General features: G+C 38.4%; 1 protein-coding gene across 5 annotated transcripts; it reads right to left on the minus strand.

Moving 5' to 3' along the window:
* Positions 1-278: 278 nt before the first annotated feature.
* Positions 279-27,824, minus strand: EPHX1 (epoxide hydrolase 1). Of its 5 annotated transcripts, none has more exons than XR_014026603.1 (12): positions 25,813-26,332; positions 23,789-23,873; positions 22,997-23,100; positions 20,479-20,666; positions 18,194-18,374; positions 15,364-15,591; positions 14,380-14,509; positions 12,145-12,359; positions 8,374-8,482; positions 4,910-5,035; positions 3,965-4,248; positions 279-1,270 (listed from the first exon to the last, which is right to left on the minus strand). XR_014026603.1 is itself a non-coding variant. In XM_081329064.1 (12 exons), exons 5-12 carry the CDS (start codon positions 20,659-20,661, stop codon positions 4,035-4,037), a joined length of 1,386 nt encoding a protein of 461 aa, XP_081185190.1. In that variant the 5' UTR covers positions 20,662-20,666; positions 22,997-23,100; positions 23,733-23,873; positions 24,276-24,505; positions 25,813-25,984; the 3' UTR covers positions 3,142-4,034. The 5 variants fall into 5 exon arrangements, 4 of the variants coding, with proteins under 4 accessions (XP_081185190.1, XP_081185192.1, XP_081185189.1 ...); XM_081329064.1 differs by lacking the exon at positions 279-1,270 and adding an exon at positions 24,276-24,505 and having other exon boundaries at positions 3,142-4,248; positions 23,733-23,873; positions 25,813-25,984; XM_081329066.1 differs by lacking the exons at positions 279-1,270; positions 25,813-26,332 and adding an exon at positions 26,938-27,824 and having other exon boundaries at positions 3,142-4,248; positions 23,733-23,873.

Consider the following 27,824-nt stretch of genomic DNA (forward strand, 5'->3'; position numbering starts at 1 on the left):
ACACTAGAGAGCAAGTCTGGCAACCATCAGCAAACCTACTTTGTACTTATTTTGTCTGTAACATGACAGATCTGTCTAGTAGGAAACATTAATTTCATTTATGCTGTGGCTCTGCCACATAGCCTTAGCACATGTTGACGTGTTTCAGGAAGGTGACCTCATGCCTGAAACAGGAGATCACGTATAGTAGATGGAGCCAAAGAAGGGCAAATTAAGGTTGTGGGAAAGTCAAGAATAGAAAATAAGACATAAATACTGCAGAACAAGCAATCTCACATTATCAGAATCTATTGCTTTATTAATTTGTCATATCAGCTACTATGACAGAACAGTAGGAAGACTACAGGAGAAATGATACAAACAGAATGCTGTTTGATATTAAACATGTTCATTAGTTCATTTAACTCAGTATTATCACCACTGATGGGCAGAGACTCAAGTGTTTTTCCCAACCCCAACTACAAAAGTTTGGGACTGGAATAAAATAATGAAGTTACTTTAGTTTCACCAAATTAATACAAATTCCTTTAAAAAAAAACAGTTATAGTGGGGTGGGACTTCAATAAACAGATGCCATCTAGATGTTTTTACCTCCCCACTAGCTTTCCTGAAAGCTTTCCCATTTTTAAAATGCCTACTGCCTTCTAGAATTTATTTTCCTTTATTTTTAGGAATTACATTTATTGCCACGGGCATATATTAATTGTTCCTTCAAGAACAAATCAAAAAGCCCAGATTTTGAGTTGCTCCCCCCCAAAGTACACATGAATAAGATTTATTTACACTTATTCACATGTAAAACTGCCTTTCATTCAACAAAAAGCACCTCCAGCAGCCACCTTATTCTGTGATCCTGGATGATTATACTAAAATTATATATTTATAACACTGACTGGAACAACAGAACTATTAACCTCTGAAAACAATATAATTCAAAATCTTTCGTCTTTGGCTGTTTGGATGTGACTCAAAAGGCCCTATAACCAAGATCAGAAATATTAAACATTGAAGATGGAAAATATAAACCTGACACCTTAACATCCCTGAGTCTGTAGGATAATCCTCAACATCGCTTATCTAGAGCACACCAGATGCTACTTCTTGAAATAGTTTATCCTCACTCTTCTAGGGTAAAAGGCCTTTGATTCTCAAGGAGGAGGAGGAGGTGGCAGGTGCAGCAGGATGGGCTAACCCAGGGGAAGTTCTTCCTCTCTATTTTAACACCTGTCTTTTTGTTCAGTCTGCTTCATCAACACATACACAGATGCAGCTGAAATGAAATGCACAACAGTGTTAGTTAGGCTCTTTGGCTGCCAGAATTTTCCATTAAAAGCTTCTTTAGGTTAACACTATATTATCTGTTATTTTTGCATGTCATTTCTGGCAGCCTTACAGTTTACTAGAGCACACCACTAAACATTCTAAAACCTGCAAAAAAAAATCTCTCTATTTCATCAAGAGCCAGGATCTGTAGAAATTCACTTTGATCTCTCTTGAGCTTCTGAATGGAAAGACTTGTTTGTCCTTCTCTGAATTTGGCTTGCATATGATTTGAAGAAGTCATAGCAGGCTTGAACAATGTAGTAAATAATTGCACACAATAATTCAAACCTTCTTTTCCCCATTTTATCATCACAAACTTGTGACACATAATGGAATTTTTAGAAAACAAAATTTAGAACTTGGATAAAAAAAAAGAACACAAAGCTACAAAATAGGCCATGGACCTGTCGCAAATAATTTCTGGACCGACTCATGAGGGAGGCCACACCCCCGACTTGGTGTTCTTATCTGGACGGTGGCGTGATGATATCGGTGGGGGCTCCACGACCGTTACGCCCCTGTCATGGACCGATCATCACCTCCTACGGCTAGACTTCCCCTTTGCCACCCCCCGCCGTGGGTGCACGGTGCCAACCAGATGGTACCGCCCCAGGCGCCTAATGGACCCTGACAGGTTCCAGGCAGCGCTTAGGAACCCACCTGCACTCCCTGCTCACAGCTCGGTGGACGCCTTAGTGGAAGCCTGGGAAAGGGCAGCCACGGAGGCGCTGGACCGAGTTGTACCCCTGCGGCCCCTGACCCGGCGCAGATCCCAGCGAGCCCCATGGTTCACCGCGGAGCTCCGGGAGATGAAGCGTCGGAGACGGGGCCTAGAGAGCCATTGGAGATCCAGTTGATCCGAATCCGACCGATTCCTCTAGCCATAATAACACAGTGATCTGCACTGATTCTTCCCTCATCCTTCAATGCCCTATATATTATCATCAAATCTGCTTTATTGTTTGGGGAACTTTTGGAAATGTCTAAAGGTGCTAGTAAGATACACTTTTCCACTAGGGAACTTTTACAACTGTAATCCAAGAATAAATGAGATCCAAGTCATTCAGCAAAAGATTGTATCAGCTGCAGTTGAGTTCTAAACAAAAATATACATGTGAGAATAATAAAAATAAAATCAGAAATACTTAGGTAGTGTTTGATCCCTGTTCAGAAGCAAGGCAAAAGTTCTAGAAGGTATGGTTTGAGACTAAAAAATATTTTTAAAGCTTGAGTATTGTACAATTTCACTACTCCATCCTTACACCACCCTTTTAGTTCCTTCATTCTCTACAAAGCTCATTCTTCACTGCCTCTATCTTTGACTATTTATTTTTTTTAAAAAAAAGTTTGACTCCTGGTGACATCAGGCATAAATTATCTTGGTAACAGTGAAAAAGTGGTTTGTCATTGCCCTCTTCCACCATATAATTTTTTTAAATATCCATTGAAAACCTTCTCTTGGAGGTTAGAATTGTATGTAATTTATCCCCCAAAGTCAGTAAACACAATATACATTCATTTGCATAATTTATTCTGTGGCCAGAACTGACAGTGTGGACCATAAAATTGATTTTATATGCCTTCAAAAATGCACAAACTTGTCTTACTCAGTTCATAATTTTGACAAAGCACAGAATCATTAAATCAAAGCTGAGGATATGAGAGTTATTCCATCAGTCTATCATGTCTTCAGTTTATCAGCTGGGAGGAACTTTAAGTAACTGCAGAAGTATCAGACAATAGGTTTAATAACCTTAATAACTATTCTTAGTGTTTTATGCAAAGCAAGGGTATACATCATGCAATCCCTCTAACAGATCCAGTTAAATCATAATTTTTTAATGTAACAAAAGGAGAAATTATTAGGAATTACAGGAGAAATAATTATATTAACTAGTTTTATTTATCTACATAAAATTTTAAATTCAACAACTTTGCTCAGCCCCTGCCTACCTTTTTAGACCACAGTCCAGGCAGGCCATTAAGTGTGGCTTATAGCAGGGGCATCCACAAAGAGCTCAAAAAAGTAAAAATGGCAGGTGTGACTGCACCGTCAAAGACTCAGCCCTTAACATGCATCACACATGTATTAAAAAGCAATGAGATTTTGAGTGCATGGTCATGCCTGCCATCTTGATATTTTTTTACACCCCTCGATGCCCCTGCTCAGTGTGAAACAGATGATGTGCTCCTGGAATTTTGCATTTTGCATATCCAGGGAATACCACCTACCAGTATATTATCTGAGTAAGGTATTGTAAGGTAGGCCAGTGTTATCATCCCAGGAGTTTAAAAAAAAAGAGGGAAGAGTGACTAGGGAAGAGCTATTCACGCAGCTCATACGATGATATTTTCCTTCACTTCTTCTGTTTTCTCTTTGTTTCTAGATTGCTAGCAAGGATTTACCCTCTTATTGTTGAAGTAACCCATCTACATGGGTGATGCTGTATAATAATAATAATATAAAAAACAGGGCCAGGTCTTCATTCGCTGTTCAGTCATTCAGTCACAGTACTGTACTAACTCATCACGGGTTCAGCTTGAATGGAGTATCTGATTTTAATCAATTAACATAAGAAAAAGCAGAACTGCAAAGTACCTAAGAACAATTATTAATAGTTTAACCCAAATCACTTTTTACCACATTTAATCTCAATAGTCCTGTGCTGACGGTAAAACTATTCCCATCACCCAATGAGAAACTTTCTTCTTCATCGGTCGAAAGTGGCTTTTTCTACTTTATCTACAAACTGTAGGATGTCTGCTGCAAGGAGCTCCGGTTCCTCAAAAGCTGCAAAATGACCTCCTCGAGGCATGAAGTTGAATGAAACAATGTTAGCATACTTCTTTCGAGCCCATGACCGAGGAATGTACAAGACTTCATTGGGAAATGCGGCAATTCCTGTGGGAACTTTCACAGGGAACCTGCAAAGCAATGACATAATTGAACAATGAAAGCACACCCTTCTCCCAACAATACTGCTTTCTTAAACCACAAGCAAAAAATAAAGAGGCACAGAACATAACCCTGTCTACACTAAGACAACTGAACTGAAATCAGTAGGATTTATTTCCAGGAAAATGTGCCTTAGTGAAGTGAAGTGAACAAATTGCAGTTTCCAGATGCTCTTCAAGTTCAGTTCCATGTAGAGGGCATTATAGTAATCCCTGGGGATGACTAGGGCATGAGTAAGCCTTATGGTCCAAGAAGAGGTGCAACTAGCACATAAGACAAAGTTGTGCAATAACTTTGCACAACTATCTGTTCCTTAAGCAGGAGTTAGAAAGACCCCCAGACTGTGCAGTGGATCTGGCAGTGCCAGACCCCATCCCAGTACCAAAAATGATACAGTCTCAGAAGGCCCCAAAACCGAGAGCCACTTAGTCTTGCCAGGGTTCAGCTGAAGCCTGTTGTTTCTCATATTGTTTCTGAGCTCCTCAGTGATTACTGCAAAGAGTTTTTTTAGAGTCACACATAAGATAGCTGGCACATATATGGTAGAGGAACAGACTTCAGACATTGTACTAGCATGCTGGCTAAATTAGGAATGCCTGCTCCAGAGCAAGAAATATGGGAATCACTTACGTGTCATGTTTTTCTATGCCAATACCGTTCCCCAAAAGTTCTTTGTAGAAGCGCATTGAAGAAACCACACAACCTGAAGTCCAATAGATCATTATATTCGTGAGGAGGTCATCCAGAGTGAACTTCCTGAAAAAATACAATTGATGTATTGCAATTAATCTCTTTTCACAAGCTGTAGCTAGTACAGCTCACAGGAAATGACTCGTAATAGCAGGCTCCTATTGGGTTTTGTCAGCCTTTTCAGGCAGCACAACTGATATTTCTCTTCGTCTCCTGGCATTCAAAGCACCACTAGCCATCACACTCTTCCTTAACTGCTGTACTCTTGAGTTGTTAGATTTAGCAGAGATGGCCAAATTTACTGCTTTGATCAAAGAAAAAAAATACAATTACTTTTGTTTCTACTTTGAAACCTCTTCTGGACTTTGTGCTTGAGGTGGAAAAAAATTAAACTTTGATTTTGGGTTTTACCGAGTAATACGTTTGTTGTGATAGAAATGGCTAGTTTATATTATTATGTAAAAGTAAAAACTTAAGGTTTGATGCTCTTATCTGATTCTACTGCACCAAAGGGAGTAGGAAGTCAATTCCTTTTCTTGTTTTTTTCCCTTTGCCCCACACTTTTCCCTTCTCTTTTCCCTCCCTTATTTTTCTATTATTTTCTTTTACATTTTTGTATTTTATTTTATAACCTAATAAACAATAAACAGAAAAAGAGCTGTTAGATTTCAGCTCCCATAATTTCAGGCCAATACACTAATAGAATTGAAGTCCAAAATTACTGGAGCATCCCAAATTGGGAATGACATTTTCAATATGAAAATGAAACATATTGAGGACCTCTGTCTTCTAAATATCCTAAGGCTGCTTTTATGTCTTTGGAATCTATTTGGGGTTTGTTGCCTTTTATGTTAGCATAGTATACAATGAGGAAACCTTCTTCAACTTCCCATCTGGGTGTTACATTTATCTTGCTTGCAAATGTTGTCACTTCATTCATCTGTGATCTTTAAAAGTTATCTTCCCTGAGAGAGTAAAAATATTATATTGCTCAACCTTTAGGTGGAATGCCTTCTCCCACTTATTTATCCTCTGACAACTTCCAATTTCCTATTTGATTGTACAGACCAACAAAATATATCTTAACTTGGCTTCCTCTAGATGGGCGGGAATACAGCTCCCATCATCCATACTTAAGATCACTAACTGGCAACTAGCTATTGTAGTCCAACACATCTTTGGAGTGCTGGAGTGGGAAAGGCTGCAATGCAAACCTATCTGGGAATAAATCCCAGTGATTCTACTTCAGGTGTGGATGTCCATAGCATTTGGTATAAAAGAAATGAGAGAGGGCAGAAATGTCACTTATAATGACTTTGACAATCACATTACTCTTTGGGGCTGTAATTTGCAACATCATTTTAGTCACTGCTGTTTTCTCTCCAGAATGATAAGAGCCAATGAGTAGTTTGTGACATTTATTATTCATGAACTGAATCTCACCATGTGCAATTAATAATATATTAGCTAAGAAGATGACAAAAACATGAGAAATTACTGCCTATTAATGCTGCATCTGTCATTCAATGCAAGGAAAATGCATTCAAATATTTCTGAACTGTACTCACTTTTAATAAACACCCTAATAAACCTCATCCCCAAGTACACCATTGCTTTCAAGGCAAACTACAAGTTACTACCATCGCAAACATTTTTTAAAAATTAAGATTTGAATGAAATGAAATCATTTCAATTTGTTTAAATCAATTCATTTGAAACATAATTTTAAAATTTTAAAAAGAGAGTCATAATCTTTTTGCTTTCAAGTGCTCTGGGTGGGTTCTAACAACAACAGAATGGAACGGAACAGAACAGAACAGAATCGAATAACCTGTCACTTTGAATGTACACTTAATCGGCATACATTAATGTGTTAATAAGAAGTTGTCAGATAAATTATTTGTTGGCATCCAAAATTAATTTGACCTATGGGCAAACATGATTTCCTCATGATTTTTTGTATAGCTTTCAACCCTATGTCAGCAGATCTCTTTACTTTAAATAAATAAAATTGAATCCTAATATTGGTTGTTGTAGAATGCAGGTCAGAGGGACTCATTCCCACTCTGTGAGCATATAGTTGACCAGAGTAGAATGGAACACAAGATTATATAGGCCTATAATTTGATATAACACAGATCATAGTATCTCAATTACTTTATGTTAAAATAATGTTTTAAAATGTTTTTAAAATATCATAGATCCTTCTCCTTTGCAAGAAGATTTAAGCGGAGAGATTTCAAGAGGATTTTGTGCAATGTACCTGATCTATTGCTAAACCAAAGTTTCATCTATTTCACCATGCTATAATATTATTAGCTCTATAATTTGCAAGTGAGTGCACAATTTATAAACAACTTTATAGTAGGGAGGAGCAATCTGTACTAGCCCCGAGACAATCAATGTCCCTTATTGAATTTCATAGGGCATCCACTTGGAGGTTGCTGAAGCAATGCTTCCTATTCATTAATTATTTATAATTAACCATATTTAAAAAATTAGCCAAGTAGGGCAGCGATACGGTGCACAGATATCTTGTAGCTATCCCTGAATCCATAGCTTATGCCCCAGGAAAGCTGCCCCACAAATGAAAACTAGGTTTTGCACACTCTAAGAGTCAAGTTCAACTTAGAATGAAGTTGGAACATGGGAGAGCCAAATATTTCTATTTCCAGTTCAATGAAATTGAACTGCTGATGACTGTATCAGCATCACTGCTTCAGACAGGAAGGTGGTGCAGAGAGTGGTGAGGATGGCCAAAAAGATCATTGGCAGTTCCCTCCCTCCCATCCAGGACATAGCACGGAAGCGTTGTTTGAACAGGGTCCATAAGATTATCTGGGACACCACTCACCCTCTTCACAACCTCTTTTCCTTGTTACCTTCTGGGAGGAGGCTTCGTGGTATCCGTAGCAGAACATCCAGATTCAATCATAGTTTCCTTCCATACAACATTAACCTTGTGAACTCTCAGGCTTCCTCCTTCCATTATATATTCAAGTTGTACAGTATTTAATATTTTATTGTTATGTATATGTAGGGGTATGGGTCTATACATATGTTGTATGTAGTATGTTTTGGGTGTGTGTCATGTATGTGTCTGACTTTGAGAGCGGGCAACTAAATTTCATTTTTGATGTGCGCCATTGTGCCCACAGTAAAAAATGACAATAAAGATTATCTTATCTTATCTTATCTTATCTTATCTTATCTTATCTTATCTTATCTTATCTTATCTTATCTTATCTTTAGTCCTTGGAGGAGCATTGTGGAGCTGCTAAGCCTTCGGCATTTAAGCATCTGAACACATAGCAGAACAGCATAAAATAAATAGATACTTTATTATTTGGGGCAATTAAAGTCAACTCAGGTACACTGGGGGTAGGGTGGTAAATAACACCTACTTTTCTAGTCCTCCATCTTCTAGCTTTTTAAAACTGCGATCAGTCCATGTAGAAAATTTCTCCAAGATGTATGCAGCCAATCCCACAGGCGAGTCATTCAAGCCACAGCCTAGAAAAAAGAGACAGTGGTGAGTTTCAATTTAGATAACTCTCAGATGCCCACAACTGAATAACAGGCAGAGAAAGAAACTTAGAAAGGATTCACTCTAACTTATCAGGTGGTAAAAAGACACAGTGGGGGATTTGTACTTTCAAATCATTAACATTAACAGAATCTTACAAGTCTGAAAGGAGAAATCTTCCACTATCTCTTTTTACCATCTGATTTCATTACTAATTAAGCAAAATTAGTAGTAGCATCATCTTGTCATGTTTCCTGTTACTCTACTTGGGAGACTGATGGACACATAACAAATTACTGTCTTCAGATGCCATTTAATAAAGAGATGCATGACAAAGAGCAAGAGCATATGTCAAATACTCCAAAAGAATTAAGATACTGCATACTGTTTACCAACATTAGCAGTTCACCATTTAATCCAAGGTTTTAATAAAGGGAAAGCACCCCTCTCTCAGTTTAAGAATGTTCCCTGCAACCCACTTGCATCATATTAACTTTAAAGCTAAGTCAAGACTTGCCCCTGCCTTATCTGCCTGCCAGCTTTCCCCTGAAGGCAGAACTACTACCATGAGAAAAAGAAGCTCATTGTGTAATATAAAGAACAGTTGCTGGAATTGGGTACCGGTATGTCTAGTTTAATGAAGAGAAGGACGAGGGGTGACATGATAGCAGTGTTCCAATATCTCAGGGGCTGCCACAGAGAAGAGGAAGTCAAGCTATTCTCCAAAGCTCCTGAAGGCAGGACAAGAATCAACGGATGGAAACTAACCAAGAGAGAAGCAACCTAGAACTAAGGAGAAACTTCCTGAGAGTTAGAACAATTAATCAGTGGAACAACCTGCCTCCAGAAGCGGTGAATGCTCCAACACTGGAAGTTTTTAAGAAGAGACTGGACAGCCATTTGTCTGAAATGGTATAGGGCAGGGGTCTTCAAACTTGGCCCTTTTATGACTTGTGGACTTCAACTCCCAGAATTCCTCAGCCAGCATGTGAGTTGAAGTCCACAAGTCATAAAAGGACCAAGTTTGAAGACCCCTGGTATAGGGTTTCCTGCCTCAGCAGGGAGTTGAACTAGAAGACCTCAAAGGTCCCTTCCAACTCTATTATTGTTATGTTATGTGTTTCTCATCTGTTTCAAAGAATGCTTCAGTTGGATGGATGGCAGTGCTTCTACTCATATATACTAGCACAGGTTCCACAACTCATGGCTAATTAATCACTGGAAGCCCCAGTAGTTATCTCCCGAGTTCAATAATCACTGGAGGTTCCCTAGCCTCTTTTGTGGGGTCCTTAGAATAGATTCATCTATGGAGAAGGCCAAAACAGTCATGGTAGCAGACACAATGATGCATTTGAAGGCCTGCCTCAGCATGTCAAAAGGACAGGGCTTTGATTGCACCATTGCAGACATTTTGGGGATCATCCCCCTAGCAATCATCCATTTGTCAGAACCCCAAGACTACACTTGTTTTATTTGATGTCAAATCTCTGAATTACAATGATGCAATTTTCCAGTTAGTTATAAATATCAAAATAGGCTTAAGATGTTTATTTTACTATTTTTTTCCTTCAAAAGTAGGAGAAGGGGTAGGCTAAGGTCTTGAGAAATCTCAGGGCAGATATAAGCACACAAACAAATATAAATGTGCGCAAGCCAAATCCTCTTTAGTTTTCTAAGGAATCACAGCCAAGAGTCAAAGAAAAATTGTAAAGGTTCCTCACAGAAAGAAATGATTTCAAACAACTTATAATAAAAGTATTATAGAAGAATGTTAGGACGATACAGGATGAACTTCAGAAGCTTTACCTTAGAAACAAAGTAAGAAGTGGGAAAAATAGGTTAACTGAACCCACAGAAATTAATCTGACAATAGGTGGCAAGGGCTATCAATTGATATTTTTCATTTCATGCTATGAACGTGCACATCATTATCAGCTTCACGCATAGCTATTCAAAAGCACACTATTGATTGCATGTACAGTGTTAAGATAGAAGCATAGGCAACTGAATTTGGAGAGGCAAAAACAGAAGAAGAAACTGTAATTATCAAACTAGGCCAGCCATATTTTTTGCTAGGAAAATACTTGTTTAATGGCTCAGACAGTTGTGAATTATCTCTATTTTCTTTTGTGATTGCCAGAGTATGTGAGAGGCATTTGAGAAATGTGACTCATCATCCTCTCTGCTATCAACACATGAAATATGACCATATTTACACATGTCTGGACATGTCGATTTGGTGAGAAGTAAGGGCATGCAGCGATGTGTGCAGATGTGTACTTGTCCCTTTTGCTGAGAATCATATTTCATTTCACTGATTTTGTCATCAGCCCCAATCTTCATACTCTGGGCAACAATCATCAGAGTGAAAATACAGAATACAGATAGTCCTTGACTTACAACCACAACTGAGCCCCAAATTTCTGTTGCTAAGTTGTTAAGTGAGTTTTGCCCTATTTTACGACCTTTCTTTCTGTCATTGTTAAGTGAATCACTGCATGTGTTAAGTCAGCAGAACAGTTGCTAAGTCAATCTAGCTTCCCCATAGAGTTTGCTTGTCAGAAGATCTCAAAAGGTGATCACATGGCCCTGGGACACTGCAACCGTCATAAATATGAGTCAGTTGCCAAGTGTATTAATTTTGATCACGTGACCATGGGGATGCTACAATGATTGTAAGGGTGAAAAATGGTCATAAGTCACTTTTTCAGTGCTGTTGTAACTTTGAACGATCACTAAATGAAGTGTTGTGAGTTGAAGACTACCTGTACAAGAAGGCAGACATTACAATGAATAGAAATCCTCCAGCTGGTTAAAAGCACATTAAATCAGTGTTGCTTCCCATGAGGAACAGATCACACAGGGCCACACAGGACTTTTGCTTCTTATCAATGCTAACATTGTGAGCCTTCATCTTCATTCGCATATTTGCAAATAAATCAAATATTACCAGAAACTTTTAAGACTCTAGGGCTACTACTTCACTACAAGCAAACTAAGTCCAAGTATCCCAAAGGTGCTTTTTCAAGAGACAACTGGACTTTCTTGTTTTTCTTTGAAGAAGTTTCGCTTCTCATCCAAAAAGCCTCTTCAGCTTTGACTGGATGGTGGGCAATGGAAGGATTAATACTCCTTGCAGACAGTTGGTCATTTGCATTCTTTTAATGCTTTTTCAAAGTTTCTTGGATGAAAAGCGAAACATTGTCAAAGAAAAACAAGAAGGTCCATTTGCCCTGTGAAAAAGCACCCTTGGGATAACTATGACTTGGATGACTGAGAATCTCCATACACATTAAGTCCAAGTAACAATTTCCTGGAGGCTTCTTGTTGCTTAGGAAAACATACAGCTAACACAGTAACAGCAAGTATCCTTTTGAGTGAACTTTGACTCTGCAAATATGCAGAAATTATTCTCTGTTTTCTCCCTGGTTTTTTTTTAAACCTGTCAGTCTAAACTACACATGTGGGATTATACCTACTTTGTAATTAGCTTTGACCCTGTTTAGCTTTTTGGTTCAGCCAAAGTTGGCTAGATTAGATCCTGCCACCTAACTGTGACTAAAAAAACCCAAAGTGTATTTCCTGATTCTATAAAGGCTTATTTGCAAAAACAAGCACATGCAATGTTCAAAACAAAAGCTTCCCTTACCCACGGTGTCTGGCTTTGTAGCTTGAATGTGGAGATAGCCACTCTCCAGAAGAATTCTGTTGAGCATCTTTTTTTTGAAAGGAAAGATCTGTTGAATATCTTCTGCCTGGAAGCCAAATAGTCCTGGGAAATATTGTCCCAATAGAATGGACAGTATCTGCTTGAAGCTCATTGTGGTCAGAAATACTATATTTATGTGAATGCCTTTCACGTGGCTAAAACAATTGTTTAGAAAGAAGTCAGGCACTTTAACAATAACATTGTGGTTTGTTCAAATTCATACATTTATGTCTTATAATTATTCACACATAATAAGGCACATTTGAGTTTTGGGGATATTAGTAGTTACAGATGGAAAATAAATCTTCCACAACTGAAGATTTTTGGGGACATACTCATGTGACTCTCAGCAATTCTTCTTTAGGATGGTACCTCCAGATGTGATAATTTACAATATCTATCAACCATTGGCTGAAGAAGATGGCCCCTGTAATTCAAAAGCTTGAGATGATGACTTGGAAAGGCTAGTTCTTTAAGAAATCAGATGTTCAGTTTATTGGCAGGCCATTATTGTTCTCAGTAATGCTTTTTCTCAGACCACGTCCATTGATAGATTACTGCCCCTATGGCCAACTCCTCCTTTTAATCAAAAGTATATCCCAGAGAAAAGAGGCTCTCTTACTCTGCAGGGACCTCTTGAACTGACAGCTGTGTGCTAGAGTGTTAAGATGGGGATGAGGTAAGAAGCCCCATGGATATTTCGGTTTCAGTTCTCATTATTGACCACATCCCTCCACTGCAACATCTGGCAAATTCTATCCTCTGTGTGTTCTTGTCTTTATACAATCATTGACAGTTAAGGTTTTCCAAAGTCAGCATTAACAAGGTGCACCAAGCACCTTGTAAAGGGACATTAAAAATACAATGCCAGTAGATACCCATGCATGGTCATAAAGGGACAGAAGACAATAAAGGAACTAATATATTTTTTAACATACACACAATCCTTGACTTATGATTGATCAGAATTGAATTGTGGTTGTTTTGAAAATGGCAGCCCAGGAATGAAGAGGCTTGCTCTGTTTCCTTAACATGAGCTCCAGAGAAATCCGCAGTGGTTTGCAGAGTTCTGGAGCTTTTTGGAGCTCACTTTAAGGCAGCAGAGTAAGTCCCTCCACTGCTGGGCTATGTAGCCTGATCCCAGAAGCAGCTGCTATTTTCATAGCGCCCACAATTCAATGAAGCGACCATGAAAATGGCAGCCACTTCTGCGATTGCACCATGTCTACCAGAAACAGAGTGGCCTGCTCTCCTTTCCTGATCCAGCCTCCAGAGATCTTCAAAAGGTAAGGGCACAATCAGGAGGAAGGTGCAAGGCCCAGTGAGATGGGAAGCAGACTCAGGTGATGGGTTATCTCAGGGAGTGTAGGCGGTCTCTGGAGGCCTAGGGCAGAACCTCCACTAGGCCTCCCAGGAACTTCCCCACGCTCCTGAGGCACTCTGTGCTCTGCCTAATGAGCTTAACAACCACATTGGGAAAAGCAAGGAAGGGGAGGCTCATAAGTGAGGTGATCGTGTGGGTACTCCACTTAACAACCTTCATGACTTTTGACTATAATAGTCAGGCTCCGTTATGGTCATTGGTTGAGGACTAGCTGTACTATATATTGGGAGGGTTAGCCTTTTTATTCAGAATTACCTTTGGAAGGCAGAAAATTGATTGCTTGTGAGTGCCACCTTTGAGTACAACTGTTATAGTGCAGCATGAGTATAGTACTGCAACTTCAATTACCATTTAAATGGAAATAATATAAAGAATAATTTTAAGAACAATTTTAACAACAGCTATTAATGAGAAAAAGAAAACAAGAGAGAACTTTCCATAAACTTATTCAGTAAGATACAAAGAGTAACTTGCAAAAGATACTAATAATCAATCCAGTGCTGCTTCTGCAGTAATAATCCAAGAAACATGGCATTTACATTTCATGATCCAGAATTTGATCTGATCAGACCCTTTTTTCATACTCATTTTTAGCAAGAAAAATAAGCCCAAATCTCTTGATGACCAAAAATCTATTGTTCTTTTCAGTGGGGCTCTGTAAAATGAATTTGTCTACAGTAGAATGATACAGTGATACTCAACAGTCTAAAGCAAAAGAAAGACACTTCATGTTTATGCACTGCTTAGATAAATCTGATTTGAATTTAACTGTTAGAAAGATAAAATCTCACCGTGGAACAATCTGAGCCATATTTGTGCATATCAGAGACCCATAGTCCCCTCCCTGAACGTAGAATTTATGAAAGCCCAGTTTGAGCATTAGCTTATAGAAGACACGGGCAGCACACATAGGATTAAAGCCTAGGGGGGGGAAAGGGAAAAACAAGTAAGACCGTTTTTTCTAAATTCAAATATAAGCTGTCCTTGCAATTGTTCATTCACTCATATTTAAGACTGTTAACATTTTTCCTAGCTAATATTTTAACAGAACACAATTACCAATACAGTATTTCATAGGAGAATCCTTCCCTCTGTTAAGTCTTGCCAGAAGACTCAATAAACTCTGTGAAATTCTTGCCTAAAGCAGAATTATAAGAAGACCCCTCCTCTGCTTTTAAATAAATTCATGCAGATAACAACACAGGATATTTATTGAACTGGAGGGGGGGCTGCTACATGGGATTGATGGCTGGTATTGAATAAAAGTGGTACAATTCAAAGCATCTTGGATTTAGACATGAGACCCACTGTTCAAATCCCACTCAGTCACTACAAGGCTGACTAGAATACAGGTAGTCCTTGACTTACAACAGTTCATTTAATGACTGTTTGAAGATACATCACTGACAAAAGTGACTTATGACCATTTTTTACACTTATAACCATTACAGCACCCCACAGTCGTGTGATCAAAATTCAGATGCTTGGCAACTGACTCATGAGGGTTGTAGTGTCCCGGGGTCATGTGATTGCCGTTTGCAACCTTCTGACAAGCAGACTCAATGGGGAATCCAGATTCACTTAACTACTGTGTTATTAATTTAACAAGTGCAGTGAGTCCCTTAACAACTGTGGCAAGAAAGATCATAAAATGAGGCAAAACTCACTTAACAAATGTCTCATTTAGTAACAGAAATTTTGTGCTCAATTGTGGTCCTAAGTCAAAGACTATCTGTACGTTGGGCCTTTCATTTTTACTTCTTTCTTTTTTTCACCTTTTTTGTGAGGAGCCTCTGAGAAGCCAAAGCCAGGAATGGAAGGGCAAATCATCTCAAAAATGTGGTCACCATTCAGGCCATGGTTTACAGGGTCAGTCAAAAGAGGGATAATTTTGTATAGTTCATAGACTGAGCCAGGCCAACCATGGATCATCAATAAAGGCTTAGCAGACTGCCCTTCAGACAAGTGCGGAGGTTTTACATGAAGAAAATGGATATCAATTCCTACAGGAAGAAAACATAGACACAGAATCTTCAGAAAATAACTAAATAGATATGTCAACATAATATAATTTTCTGAGAGCCAATAGAGTGCTGGTTTGTGCCCTGTGGAATTCAAATTAGTATCTGTAATTCTCAAAATTAAATTCACTGTAGCCTGAAGCAATGGCCTTTCAAGGTTGCTGGAGAGCAAAAATGTGGTTTTAGTTTCTTCAAAGAACACGGATACCAAAGAAACCAAAAAAAGTATTGAAATATAGCAAGATTTGAAAATGATGGCAAAAATGTGTAATTTGTAATTTTAGAAACTGAACACACAAGGAAAGCATAGTTAATGGGGGGGAAACGACATGTATCTCTGTCTAATATAAATCAACGTGCCATAAAATCTGCTTGCTAATGTTAGCAAGGTACTAGATCAGGTTAATTCAAGGCAGAGTTTCCAAAATGAATTTCTCTATATTAATTCATGCTAATTGTGCCTGGCTTCAATACCAAGTCATAATCATAGCAACAACATGGTTGGCCGCTACTTAGGACTAAAAGATCTGGTCTGCACAAAAATACAAGCTCACTCATGCCGTCTAGTGCTCCACTGGAGTCTTGCAATTCAGTTCTGATGTCCCAATCACACATCATTGTGTGCAGTAATTAAGTAACTAAGTCTCTATTTCATTTCAGTTCAATTCAGTCATATATAGATAGTCCTCACTTAATGACTGGTCATATAGTGACCATTTGAAGTTATGGTGGGCCACCAAAAAGCTACTTATGACCCAGTTTCAAAATAATTGTTTTGCTGCAGCAACCCTGCAGTCATTGGCCCTTACGACTGACCACAGGGACACTGCAGCACACACACACACACACACACACAAACCTATCTTCCAAGACACTGGGTCCCTGCAGACCTTAGGCCTGCTTCCCACCTTACTAGTCACATTACCACAACCTTGTTCTCACTTATCTTTCATAGATCTCTAGAGCTCAGAAAGTCTGGATAGAGAAAGAGGGCAGGTCATTCCATTGCTGGGCCACATGGCACGATACTGAAATTGACAGCCATTTCTCAAGCAGTGGGACTGAACTATGACCACTCATAAAATGGAAGCCACATCTTAGGGTGCACTGTGTGGCCCAGCAATGGAGCATCTTACTTTGCTTCTTCTAGTACTGCAGAGTACTGCACAGCTCATGTTAGCAAAGCAAAACAAGGCACTCTGCTGCTGACATCATGGTGCGATTCCATAAGAAGCTGTCATTTTCTCAACAGGTACTTCCTGAATTGTGCTATGCAACCCAGCAGCAAAACAGTTTGTGGCTGCTTGGCACAATCCCGTCATTGGTAAATGAGGGCCACTTGTGGGATTGCAGCAACGGAGCACCTTGCTTTGCTTGGAAAAAAAAATCTGCTTTTAAATGAATTCAAAGTAAAACAAGCTAAGATAAAATATAATCCAATGAGATGGTGCTGGTTGGCTACAACTGTTCCAAGTCTCTATAACAATAAAGAGATGGGATGGTGAGTTCCACTTTAATTTTAGTTCATAAGTGATCTGAAAAAAATGAAAATACCCTCATGCACAACCAGATATACTGCATGTTAGAATATTCAATCAATGAGCTTGAACAAAGAAATAAAGAATATTAACCTTACAAAACACAAATCTATAAAAATATCAAAGGCAAATTGCACGTGTGCCCTCTACTTGTCAGTTTATCTGGATTTCTCTACAGATTCCTGGAGACTCCAGACGTCTATCAGAGGCAAGAGCATTCCAGCCTCAGTCCAACCACTTATTTTTAAAAGTAATCTCTATTTTCCTACTCCAGCAAAAAATGGGAGTTGGGGATATCCCTCTGAGTCTATGTTAAAAAAACATTAAAATAAACATGTCTCCCTCATGTATGTTTATTGGGGATGTTCTGAAGATGTTTTATCTAAATGTAGGTGCAGGAAAAGAGCTATGTGGTTGAAAGTATCCCTCTGTGTGAGAGAGATAACACTGAGGCTGCCTAGCTAGGCAGAAATACCACCCCTCCCATCTTAAGCCAAGTTCAGATTAGTCCCCCCACCCATCCAAAAAGGGATGTAAGAGTTATTCCAGGAAGCTCAGAGACAGAACTCTCAATCCTTCCAGTCTGCAAATAGGCAACCTGGTTGGCCCTATTCACCACACATATATCCAGGCCATTGTTTCACATAGCCAGTTGGTCACACTTATTTCCTTGATGAGCATAACAACGTTCACAGCTGATCACATCCTTTTTCAAGGATGTGCCGATATCCATGGCTATCCAGGTTAATCCATCTTGTTCTCTCCGTGTCCTTGGCACAGAAAAGGGAAAGATAATGAAGAGGGGAATGTTGACAATTGAGAGAACAAGAGGAGGAAACTCTTGTATTGGAGGAAGTATGAAATATAATAAAGTTTTGTGTAAAGGCTCCATTTAACTGTTGTGTGTTCACACATAACTGAAAGAAGTACCAGAGTGCATTGACTGGCAAAAAGGGTATAGCAAAGTTTATGCATGGATGCTAAGGACACAAGTGGCTTATAAAATGCTCAGATCAGACATACTATAGTAATTATTAGTTGCAAACCTTCAATCTTTGTTTTGAATTGTGGGAATTGGTTGAGAATTTCCACTTGTTTCTTCCAGTCAAACTGGTTTCTCCAATAAGAGATAATTTTCTTAAGGTAAGTTGCATTAAACCCATAATGAAAATAACTGTCCTCTAATGGCTCTACAAATCTAGCTTTGTCAAGTCTTTGATGTAAATCCTAGAACACAAGCAAAGTGTACACAGGAAAAAGAAGATAACATGAAAAAAGCAAAATTGTAATGTCCTGTTAATGACTGCTATTAAGTTAAGTAAATATATCATGTAAGTTATATATAAAACATGAAAAAGGAACACAGTGAAGGACAACCAAGATGCAAGTCTCCATAAGGGTGCTGTAACCTACGTAGAGATTATAATCTTTTCAGATTGGGTAGTGTAATTAAGAAATCCCTCTTGGCTTGGAGACTGAATGACTGAAATGTGTTTTTACTTCGGCTTTTTTTCACCCCAGTGCTGGCTCAAGGTTGTGTGGTGTCTGAGCCCACACTGACTGCTGGCACTGCTTCCTGCTGGTGTGAACATTTAACATTTTTATAATAGCCTTTGTTTTCAGAAGAAGGGTGATGTTGGCGCCCCTAATCTTTGGTGTCATGGGCCAGTGTCTACTTGGCCTTAACATAAAGCCAGTTGTGCACATGCCATCATTAATGTGGGGACAAAATGAAAAAAAATCCATGTAAGTCACTCTTAGTTGTTGGATAAAAACTGAGGTACAAATATAATAAATATATTATAAAACCCTGCACTGGGATTATTCTTAATGAGAAATGGTCCCAAAGCCAAACCAAATCAGACATTCTGTATCTAGCTTCTGGTTGATATTTTCCCCTTTCTTCAATTTATTCTCTTCCTGAGAACTGGAAAAAATATTACTACTTTTTTCCTGTATTTTGATGGGGTACAACTTTATCCTACACATGTAAATATTAACTCTTTATTCATGATTATTTCCATTTTAATTAAAAGTTATAAATTATACTTCATCTCACTAAAAAGCTTTTGTTAATATTTGCTGTCTCTGTCAACAATATGCCATTATCTGCATATCATATACTCAACTGATACATTTTTAATATCACCCCAACCAACAAACCTATACATTTACTTTAAGTACATTCAACAAGGACATCACCCATTCTCCCCTTATTGCTTGATTAATGTTACTAAACTTTCAAACTTTTTTCTCTACTTGCATCATATATTCCATTCAAGAAACTTCCAATTATTCAGACAAAACTTGTCCCAATTCGTTATTTGTATTTTATCCCTAAATCTACAAATCTGCAATCTGCAATATAGTTTTTTACATTCATATATTTCCCAATAACCTATTAAAGAACAAAAATCTGATCTGCATACTCTGCCCAACTTAAACTTTTATTCTTAAATTTCAACTTAAATTTTATTCAGTCACTTCTGCCCTCTCAATTACTTTGCCATGAATTCGCTATGTATAAGCCCTAATAAGCAGGCATATACATAGAATGAAGGCTATTGCTAAGCACATTGGTTTGTGCTTAAATTGTAAGCCGCCCTGAGTCTTCGGAGAAGGGCGGGATATAAATGGGATTAAAATAAAATAAGTTGTCATTTTAACATAATTGTGATTTAGTGTCAATCTTGCTGGAGTTTCCTATACATTCCTGTAGGACTTTCCCACATAATTTTATTGTTGAAGAATAAAGCACATGCACTCCTCACGCATCATGCACTTAGCCACTACTATGGTTGGAGAATTATTTTTTATTAATAGTGTATTAAATGCTTTGTACAATGTGACCTAGAATGAAAAGAGCATCATGAAAACCTGTTGATTATGATATGCCATGTCGCAAGTAACATTTTTGAAAATGGAAGCATTCCTTCTTTTGGGCTCAAAAGGAATGTCTTCTACAGTAAAAAGAGTTAATGTTAGGGCATTGAAGCCTCTCCATTGTATTTCCTTTAACATGTCTTTCTCCTCCCATTCAGCAGAGTCTATGCTGTCTCCCATTTTCTAGAGATTAAACAGGGCCTTGCATGGTCTCATGTTTTTTTCAATGAAGACAGCAACTTCCTATGCTTCTTATATCAGTTATTCAAATTAACGTCAAGAGATAGTAGTGAGATTAATCTGAAATACTTTACACGTACTTTAATGTTTTTCCTGCAGTTCTAAGACGTATTTGAGTAGAAATGCTACTGTGTTATCTCTCAATGGACAGATATGTACAACTAGCCAAGCATGTTCTGCTGTATGCCGATATAAAAGAGTTTCTTACCTTGATCTCCTCCTCTGAGGTGACCACTTTAAAAGGACATATCGTTGTATCTTCTTCAGAGTCAGGCTTCTGTCCTGCAGCCCACCACCCATCTCCTATAGGCAGAGCTTCCTCCTTTGTCTTAGTCAGGAACAAGTAGATAACGGTTCCCAAAAGAGCAGCCAGTATCACTTCAAGCAACATCGTGACTACAAAGTCATAATCAGAGACACTGGATTAAAAAACATTTTCATCATAGAAAAGATTATTTTCCCCAGAAAGGAGCAAATAACAAATTTCCCAGTTTTAAGAACAAGGCTTATATAATTCTAATCTGAACACGGAGATCAGTAGTATTCCAGGATTATCTGAAATAGGATTGAAACATATCCTGTTTGCAAGGAGGAATCAGCTAAGATTTTGGAGTATACTTGCAATTATCCACTGTATATTAGTACATTATTTATTTTATTTATAGCCCACCTTTATTATTTTTATAAACAACTCAAAGCAGCAAATCTAATACTCCCTCCTATTTCTCCCATAACAACAGCCCTTTGAGATGAGTTGGGCTGAGAGACAGTGACTAGCCCAAAGTCAGCCATTGGCTTTCATGACTAAGGCAGGATTAGCACACATAATCTCCTGGAGTCTAGTCTGGTGCCTTAACAACTAGAAAAAAATGGCTCTCTGCCTCATATACATACATGTATAGAGCATGTAGCCATTTGAATTGATGATAAGGTTAAGTAGGAGCACTCATTTATAATTAACTAGGAAGTATTTGTTTACCACAGTCTTTACCAGTTTAATCCCATGTAAACTGTGAATGATGAGACTTAATACTAACAGAGATAAGTCGGAATTCATCAAGCAAGAACAAACTTTTTTCTGTAATTTCAAGGTACACAGCGTACCTTTATAAGAAGTCAGAATCAGATCTTCTCATGGCAGCACTATAGAATTTGTGCTAAAAACCTAATAACACCTTAAGTACCAGTCTTGTGAATCAGGGAAACATCCTACAGATGTTTGTATAAAAAAATATTGTAAATAAAATAAAATAATTATATTTACCCTAGTGTTTAATTAAAATACGACACTGAACTTCTTTGCCATTGTTTGCCATTGTTTCTAGTCTTTTGGGTATTTAATAAATAAATACACTTCATAAATAAATAAATAAGACATAAAAGCTATTTTATTCTCATGTAAGATGTTGCATATTATCAGTTGCTTTCTTATTATAACTTTATTTCTGTTAGATGTTTCAAAAGTGTGAATAAAATATTGTAAATATAAAAAATGGAATACAGAAAACAAATCCAAAACAGGACTACAATGAAATATACAAGTTATTGTCTAGCAGAAATCACATAACTACAAATCAAATAACCCACACCACATCTACCCACGCAGACTCTGACAGTTAGAGGAATTTGCAGGGAATATCCTCACCAGTTTGCCTTCTGGGCAATACTTGTAAAAATCATCACAGTTGTTACTCTATCTACATAGAGTATGGCCAACAACATAATGAGTAACCATGAGAAGGTTTATTCAATTTTTGCGTGCATGCACGCATGTGCGTGCGCGCACGCACGCATGCACACACACACACACACACAACTTTTGAAGTTTTGGAATTTAAGACAGTGATATGGATACAACAGGCCTTAGAAAACATTAAGACGCCCTTTTTGTTACTTATTGTTGAATAAAGAACTGAGAAAAATTAGTTGGTGAATTTTTGGTACGTTAAAAAGAGCACAGGCTGTCTTAAGACTTGTATTGATTACACACAAACATAAATAGCAATAACTGCTTTGTTCACAGATATTTGGAACAAACTGCAGTGATGAAAAAATGTTTGGCAAGACACTCTAATTTGCCAGGAGATGGTAATACTGAAGACTTCAGATGTTTGTAGATTAGAACACAGACTGTGGGAAGGGAAGATGTTGTGATTCAGGGTCAGCCTGTGGGTTCGGCAGTTGGGTCGGATGACTCAGAGGAGGAGGGGGGGTGTTGAAGAGCTTGCTGAGGGGATTGGACAGCTTGATGAGAGCCCCCAGCCAGGCCCCTCTCATCTGGTCACGACGCAGACCCAGCTGTGTGAGCCTGACAGCGTGGATGAAGATGACCCACAGCTGGCCCTGTTCAAGGACGCCCGACGCAGGAGGCAGTCAATCAGGAGTAAACAGAGGAAGGCAATGGGGCACTTCGGAAGGAGGCAGAGAGAGGCCACGCCCTGAACTGTATTTAAGGGGAATGTGTGGGAGGGCTGGTTTGCTGAAGGCAACCGCTTGGATAGTTCCTGTTTCTTAAAGCTCCTGTTTCTTGGTTCGTGTCTTCTTCCGTTTGTTTTTGTAGCAATAAATTTGGCAGGCTTTATTCCAGCCTCTTGCCTTCTTGTAAAAGGGGTTGTCCCTGCCTTTTCTGCAGGGCCGGTAGCAGGCTGGTACAGAACAGAGGATTAGAAATGGAAAACAAATATGATGCAATAGCAAACACAGAAATTTGATGTGATGATACTCACATTTGATACTCAGCACTGTAAAGCTATTATATGTAGATGAACCAATGGTAAGGATGCCGTTAGCCTCTTTCAGGATAGTTTTTGAACTTGCAGGCAACTTCCCTCTAAAATAAGGGAAAGCAATACATAATTTGCAAAAACATCTCACTTATTAGGAATTTATCCTAGATTCTGCCTGGCTTTCCCAATAAAACTACATTTTCTAGCCTTAGAAACAGGTTGGAAATTTAAAGTACTTGTGGTTTGCTGTCTTTTCCTCTTACAAATCAATCATCTCCTTATATGATTTAAATATCAGAACTGTGAAATGCTTCAAACTTGAGTTTTGAAAAGCTATTTCAGAGCCTACGAGAATGTGAATGCAGTATCTGTTGGCAATTCATTAAAACCAACCAGGTGATCCTGCAAACAGATGTTATTACCTTAATGAGGGGTCAACAGATACTGCATTCATACTCTCATACCCTCTAAAGAAGCAACACAAAGATTTTTTAAATATTATTGGATAACTCTGAAATCTATTGTTAATTCAACTTTATTTCAATATACATCAAACAAAACACTAGAACGTTCTGAGATTGTGTAAACATAATCTGCCTTTAATATATGCACAAAGACTGGGTTTCCTTAATGTTAATTGTTCTGAGATTTTTAAAATATAAGCTAAGTGAAGATTATACTTTAAAGAATTTTGGTTTAGATAATCACTACTATCTTGGGAATTATGAATTATTACTATTTCAAATAAATATTCTTCAGAGAAGATATTATTCAAAAGGTATTTTGGTGTACAGGCTTTCTTCAGTTAGTCTTCCCAGAATTATTTCACAGAATGAACAGAGTGGTTTGATTTTGCATTGTTGGTAAATATGATGATCTAAAAAACAAAAGAAAAACAAAACACTGCATTTTTTACTGTTTTAAAGAATACCAACTTTTTGTTTTTACTCTTTTTTGCACTCATGGTCAAAATATGGCCAGCTTGCACTTTAGACAGTATAGGAAAAGTCAGTGCTAGCAGATTTGAGAACTCAAGCTGAAAGGTTAATTAAACAAGAATTTCAGCTTGCTTTTGCTGTTCGCTGCAGGTAATGTAACAAAGATCTCACACAACAGATTTAGACTCAGATTGGAACAACTATTATGAATAATGCATCAGTCAAAAAGGAAGGTAATTCCATTTTCTACATGGAAACCACCAAGTGTAGCCCCCTCCTCCCACCTCTCTTTCAGAGAAATCTGGAGTGCCCTTCCCTGGTTATTTGGGAATTCAACTGACCCAAGCAGCTCAATGCAATTCTTTCTGCCCAGTTGCTATTTTTCTTCCAATAAATGTGGTGCCATGGAGTCTTCTACCTGGATGCAAAGGGCAATGTTTATTGGGTGTCTGGAGATTTTCAGTCATCCAGATCATGGTTGTCCCAAAGGTGCTTTTTCAAAAGGCAACTGGACTTTCTTTGTTTTTTCCTTGAAGATGTTTTACATCTCATCCAAAAAGCTTCTTCAGTTCTGAGTGAATGGTGGAGAATAGAAGGCTTTATATTCCTTGCAGTTATCTGGGTGTTAGCATTCTCTCTGAGTCACTAAGGCCACTTGGAGGTTCATCTATGCCCTGAGGGTCACCTAAATAGTGCAAATGCATATGGAACCTTCTTGTAATTGTTCAACGGACTGGGTTGTAAACAGAAGATAAGTGGCATCATGTTCCTTCCCCTCTCTTTTGAGATGGCTGTTCAGTTTTTATGTAGATGGCCTCTTTGACTCCTCTTTTAATCTAGAGGTCCTCTCTGTCCGGAATGTGGACTTTGCTGTCTACAAGATAGTGACATTTGTCTTTCAAATGCAGATGGAGTGCTGAATCTGGTTATGATGGGTTTGTTCTCCTGTGTTATGCCATGCGTTTATTTGGTTGTTTTGTTTCTCCAATGTATAGATCTCCACGTCTTACTGCATTGTACTACATATATGACATTGCTTAGTTTGTGTCTGGTGTTTTATCCTTGAGATGGACAAGCTTCTGTCTTAAGTGTATTTTTGGGTAAGTGTATGTATGTTGTGTTAGGTGCTTGCTTTCTCTGATACACTGTTCCCCCACCCCACCCAATAATAAAAGGGAAAAAATATATCCAATGGTATTTTGGATCATTTCCTTAAAACCTAACCCTGAAAACTTTATTAACTTTGATCATGTCATAATATCCTCTTGGACCGTTCTATTCCCATTATTATTTTAAAAAATGTTCCCTCATTCCAAATTCCTTCTTTTTACACGCCTCAACAGCTAAACCCTGTGGCTTGACATTTTTTTCTTTCTACTTCTCAAACCTACCACATTTGCCATTTTCAACTCTGATTCTACTTTTCTTTTTTTCAAAATATTATCTTCCTACTTTTTGCTCTGAGGTCATAAAAAAAACTGCTTGTCAATAGAAACTCCAGGAGCCTAACCAGCATTTCTCAGTGAGGAATTAGTGTCTCTTAGACGCTTTCCCTCAGTTGGGAACTTATCTACAGCATTTTATTTGACAGATTGATTCCTCTCTCCTTTTTTAAAATGTTGCCATTCAAGACATTCATAACAGAAGCCAATGTCTTCCCAAGAAAGGAGAGAAAAATGACTGATGGAAAAAGGAAAATTAGCTCCACCTAGAAGTGGAAGCTGGAAAGTAGAAAACCAAAGTTATTTTCTTCTTTTTAACATGTTTTGTTTTCTATCAAAAAGAACCTATTTAAGCTAGCACTGCACGTAGTAATCACATAAATGAACAATATATTCAGAAAACCAGAGAACAAAATGAGCCGAAGGTCAGACTTACCCAGTGGGCTCTCTGACTTGTTTTTCTCTTCAAGGGAGAACTCATGCAATATCCAAACTCTTTTTAAAGCCTCCTTGCTATGTGTCGTGGGAAGATAATTTTGGAAAATGCCAGTACTCTTAGGAACCTGACCAACTATTTGTTTAATGTTAAATTTCATGCAATAATATCACGTGCCAATTGTTACAAAAAAAATGATGAGAAGATTAATAGTGGCATGTAGGAGCCTGTTCACTGAAGTAATTGGGTATGTCCAATAACATGTTCTGAGCTTTCTAAAAGCTAAGCTTTTTTGTTGAATTGCTCTTGAGGATTTAATCACTCAAAAAATAAAAATAAAAAAGGAAGCAAGGAAGGAGGGAGGGAGGGAAGGAAGGAAGGAAGGAAGGAAGGAAGGAAGGAAGGGAGGGAGGGAGGGTTGTAATTCAAAACTCATGGATTTGGATGAAATTAGTTAAAGTTTCCATTTAATAGAATTAACAAATTCAGATTAGTTTTGCCCATTGATTTAAATGGGATTTCAGTTCTAATAACTTAGCTGATGTAATCCATTACAAAGTCTATTTATTTTGCCCTTCGTCTACAGAGTGAAGTACATAATTCTTCAATAATCCATCCTGACAACAACTCATTGAAGTGGATTAGATTGAGAAGAGGTGGCAAGACTAACTTCTTCCATTCCATACATAGCTCTGGTCTTTCAACCAAGGACTTTTTGATCTTGGGTAAAAATGGCTGCATTTAATAGCTCATGAAAAAACCCCCTCTGCTATACTCCTATATCTGTCACTCTTTTCTACGGGAGCATGAAACAGACTCCTTCATACCTGGCCTTTGCCAGTAAGATCTTGTTCTGTTTCTTTTCCTGGCTTCTCTTCTCAACATAGTTTGATCCCACTCTGTTCAGTTTTGGGAGAGTTATTATGTTTATAGACAAAACAGTGAGGCCCTTTTCCTTCATTTGTTTCCTGCATTCCATTCAGTAGGAAAGAATGCCAAGTCACACAGGGAAAATATGCAAACCCCATGGCTTCTGGAATCCTTTCCATCCCCTTTACCAGTGGCCATAGAAGGTATCTATATTTTTCCACTTTGAATCAGTGGCCCCTGTAGGTGTGTGCGTACAAAACATGGCAAGGTTGGAGTCACCAACAGATAATCAAAGCTCCTTCTGTATGTATGCATGAGACACCGATGCAGGTACTGTATATTAAAGCAGATACATTAACCATTGGACAATAATAGATTAGGAAAAGAGAAAAAGGCATGGTATTAAGAGTGAACATGTCCTAAAAGGCTCCTCTAAAAAGATATTACAGACTTCCACATTGTGTGAGTCCTTGTTATGCTCACAAGGAGAAACCTCTCTTCCAAGAAACAGGCAGGAACTGCAAGAAAAACCAACCCCTTTTATTCTCACAGACCTGAGTCAATGTCTGAGGCAAACAAACACAGTCCACAGAAACGTGGTCCTCAACAGGAACAGTTGCCTTCGGCAACCAGCACCTCCCACACCTTCCCTTTTATAATTCAGCCAAGGCATGGCTTCCTAATGCCTTCTCCTTTGCCTTTGGAGTCACCCCATTGCATTCCTTTGTCCTACTCACTTCTCTTGGCTACACTTTCATGCATCCTGGATTTGTCCCAACTGTTCTTCATCACTGTCCAACTCAGGCTCCCAGCACAGCTGTGTCTCAGCCTGAGCGCGAGTAGAGGGGCCAGGCTCCTCGTCTGACTGTAAGTCTTGGAGCTCCTCAGAGCCTTCCTCTGACTCTAATGTCACTCTAGGCCCCTCCTCTTCATCTGATTCCTCAGACTCAGCTGCCGGAGTCTGGCAAGGAATCACAACAAGTAACACAAAACCTTCCCCACCTGACATTCTTGGGGATCTGACTACAATAATCATAATCTGCAATGACTGTGGAGATTCTCAGTCATCCAGGTCTTTTTCAATAGGTGCTTTTTCAATAGGCAACTGGACTTTCTTTGTTTGAAGATGTTTCACATCTCAT

Source organism: Vipera berus (assembly GCF_964194415.1).
Source record: "Vipera berus genome assembly, chromosome: 1".
NCBI classification, from domain to species: domain Eukaryota; kingdom Metazoa; phylum Chordata; class Lepidosauria; order Squamata; family Viperidae; genus Vipera; species Vipera berus.

Excerpts from the sequence above, each read along its gene's own strand:
- EPHX1 (XM_081329063.1), bottom strand. The coding sequence starts at position 25,972 with ATGAAATTTAACATTAAACAAATAGTTGGTCAGGTTCCTAAGAGTACT. Across the intron at positions 14,510-15,363 it reads AGAGGCTCCTCACAAAAAAG|GCTTTAATCCTATGTGTGCT; the intron begins GTGAAAAAAAGA and ends TCCCCCCCCTAG. Across the intron at positions 4,249-4,909 it reads GGCATAGAAAAACATGACAC|GTTCCCTGTGAAAGTTCCCA; the intron begins GTAAGTGATTCC and ends ATTGCTTTGCAG.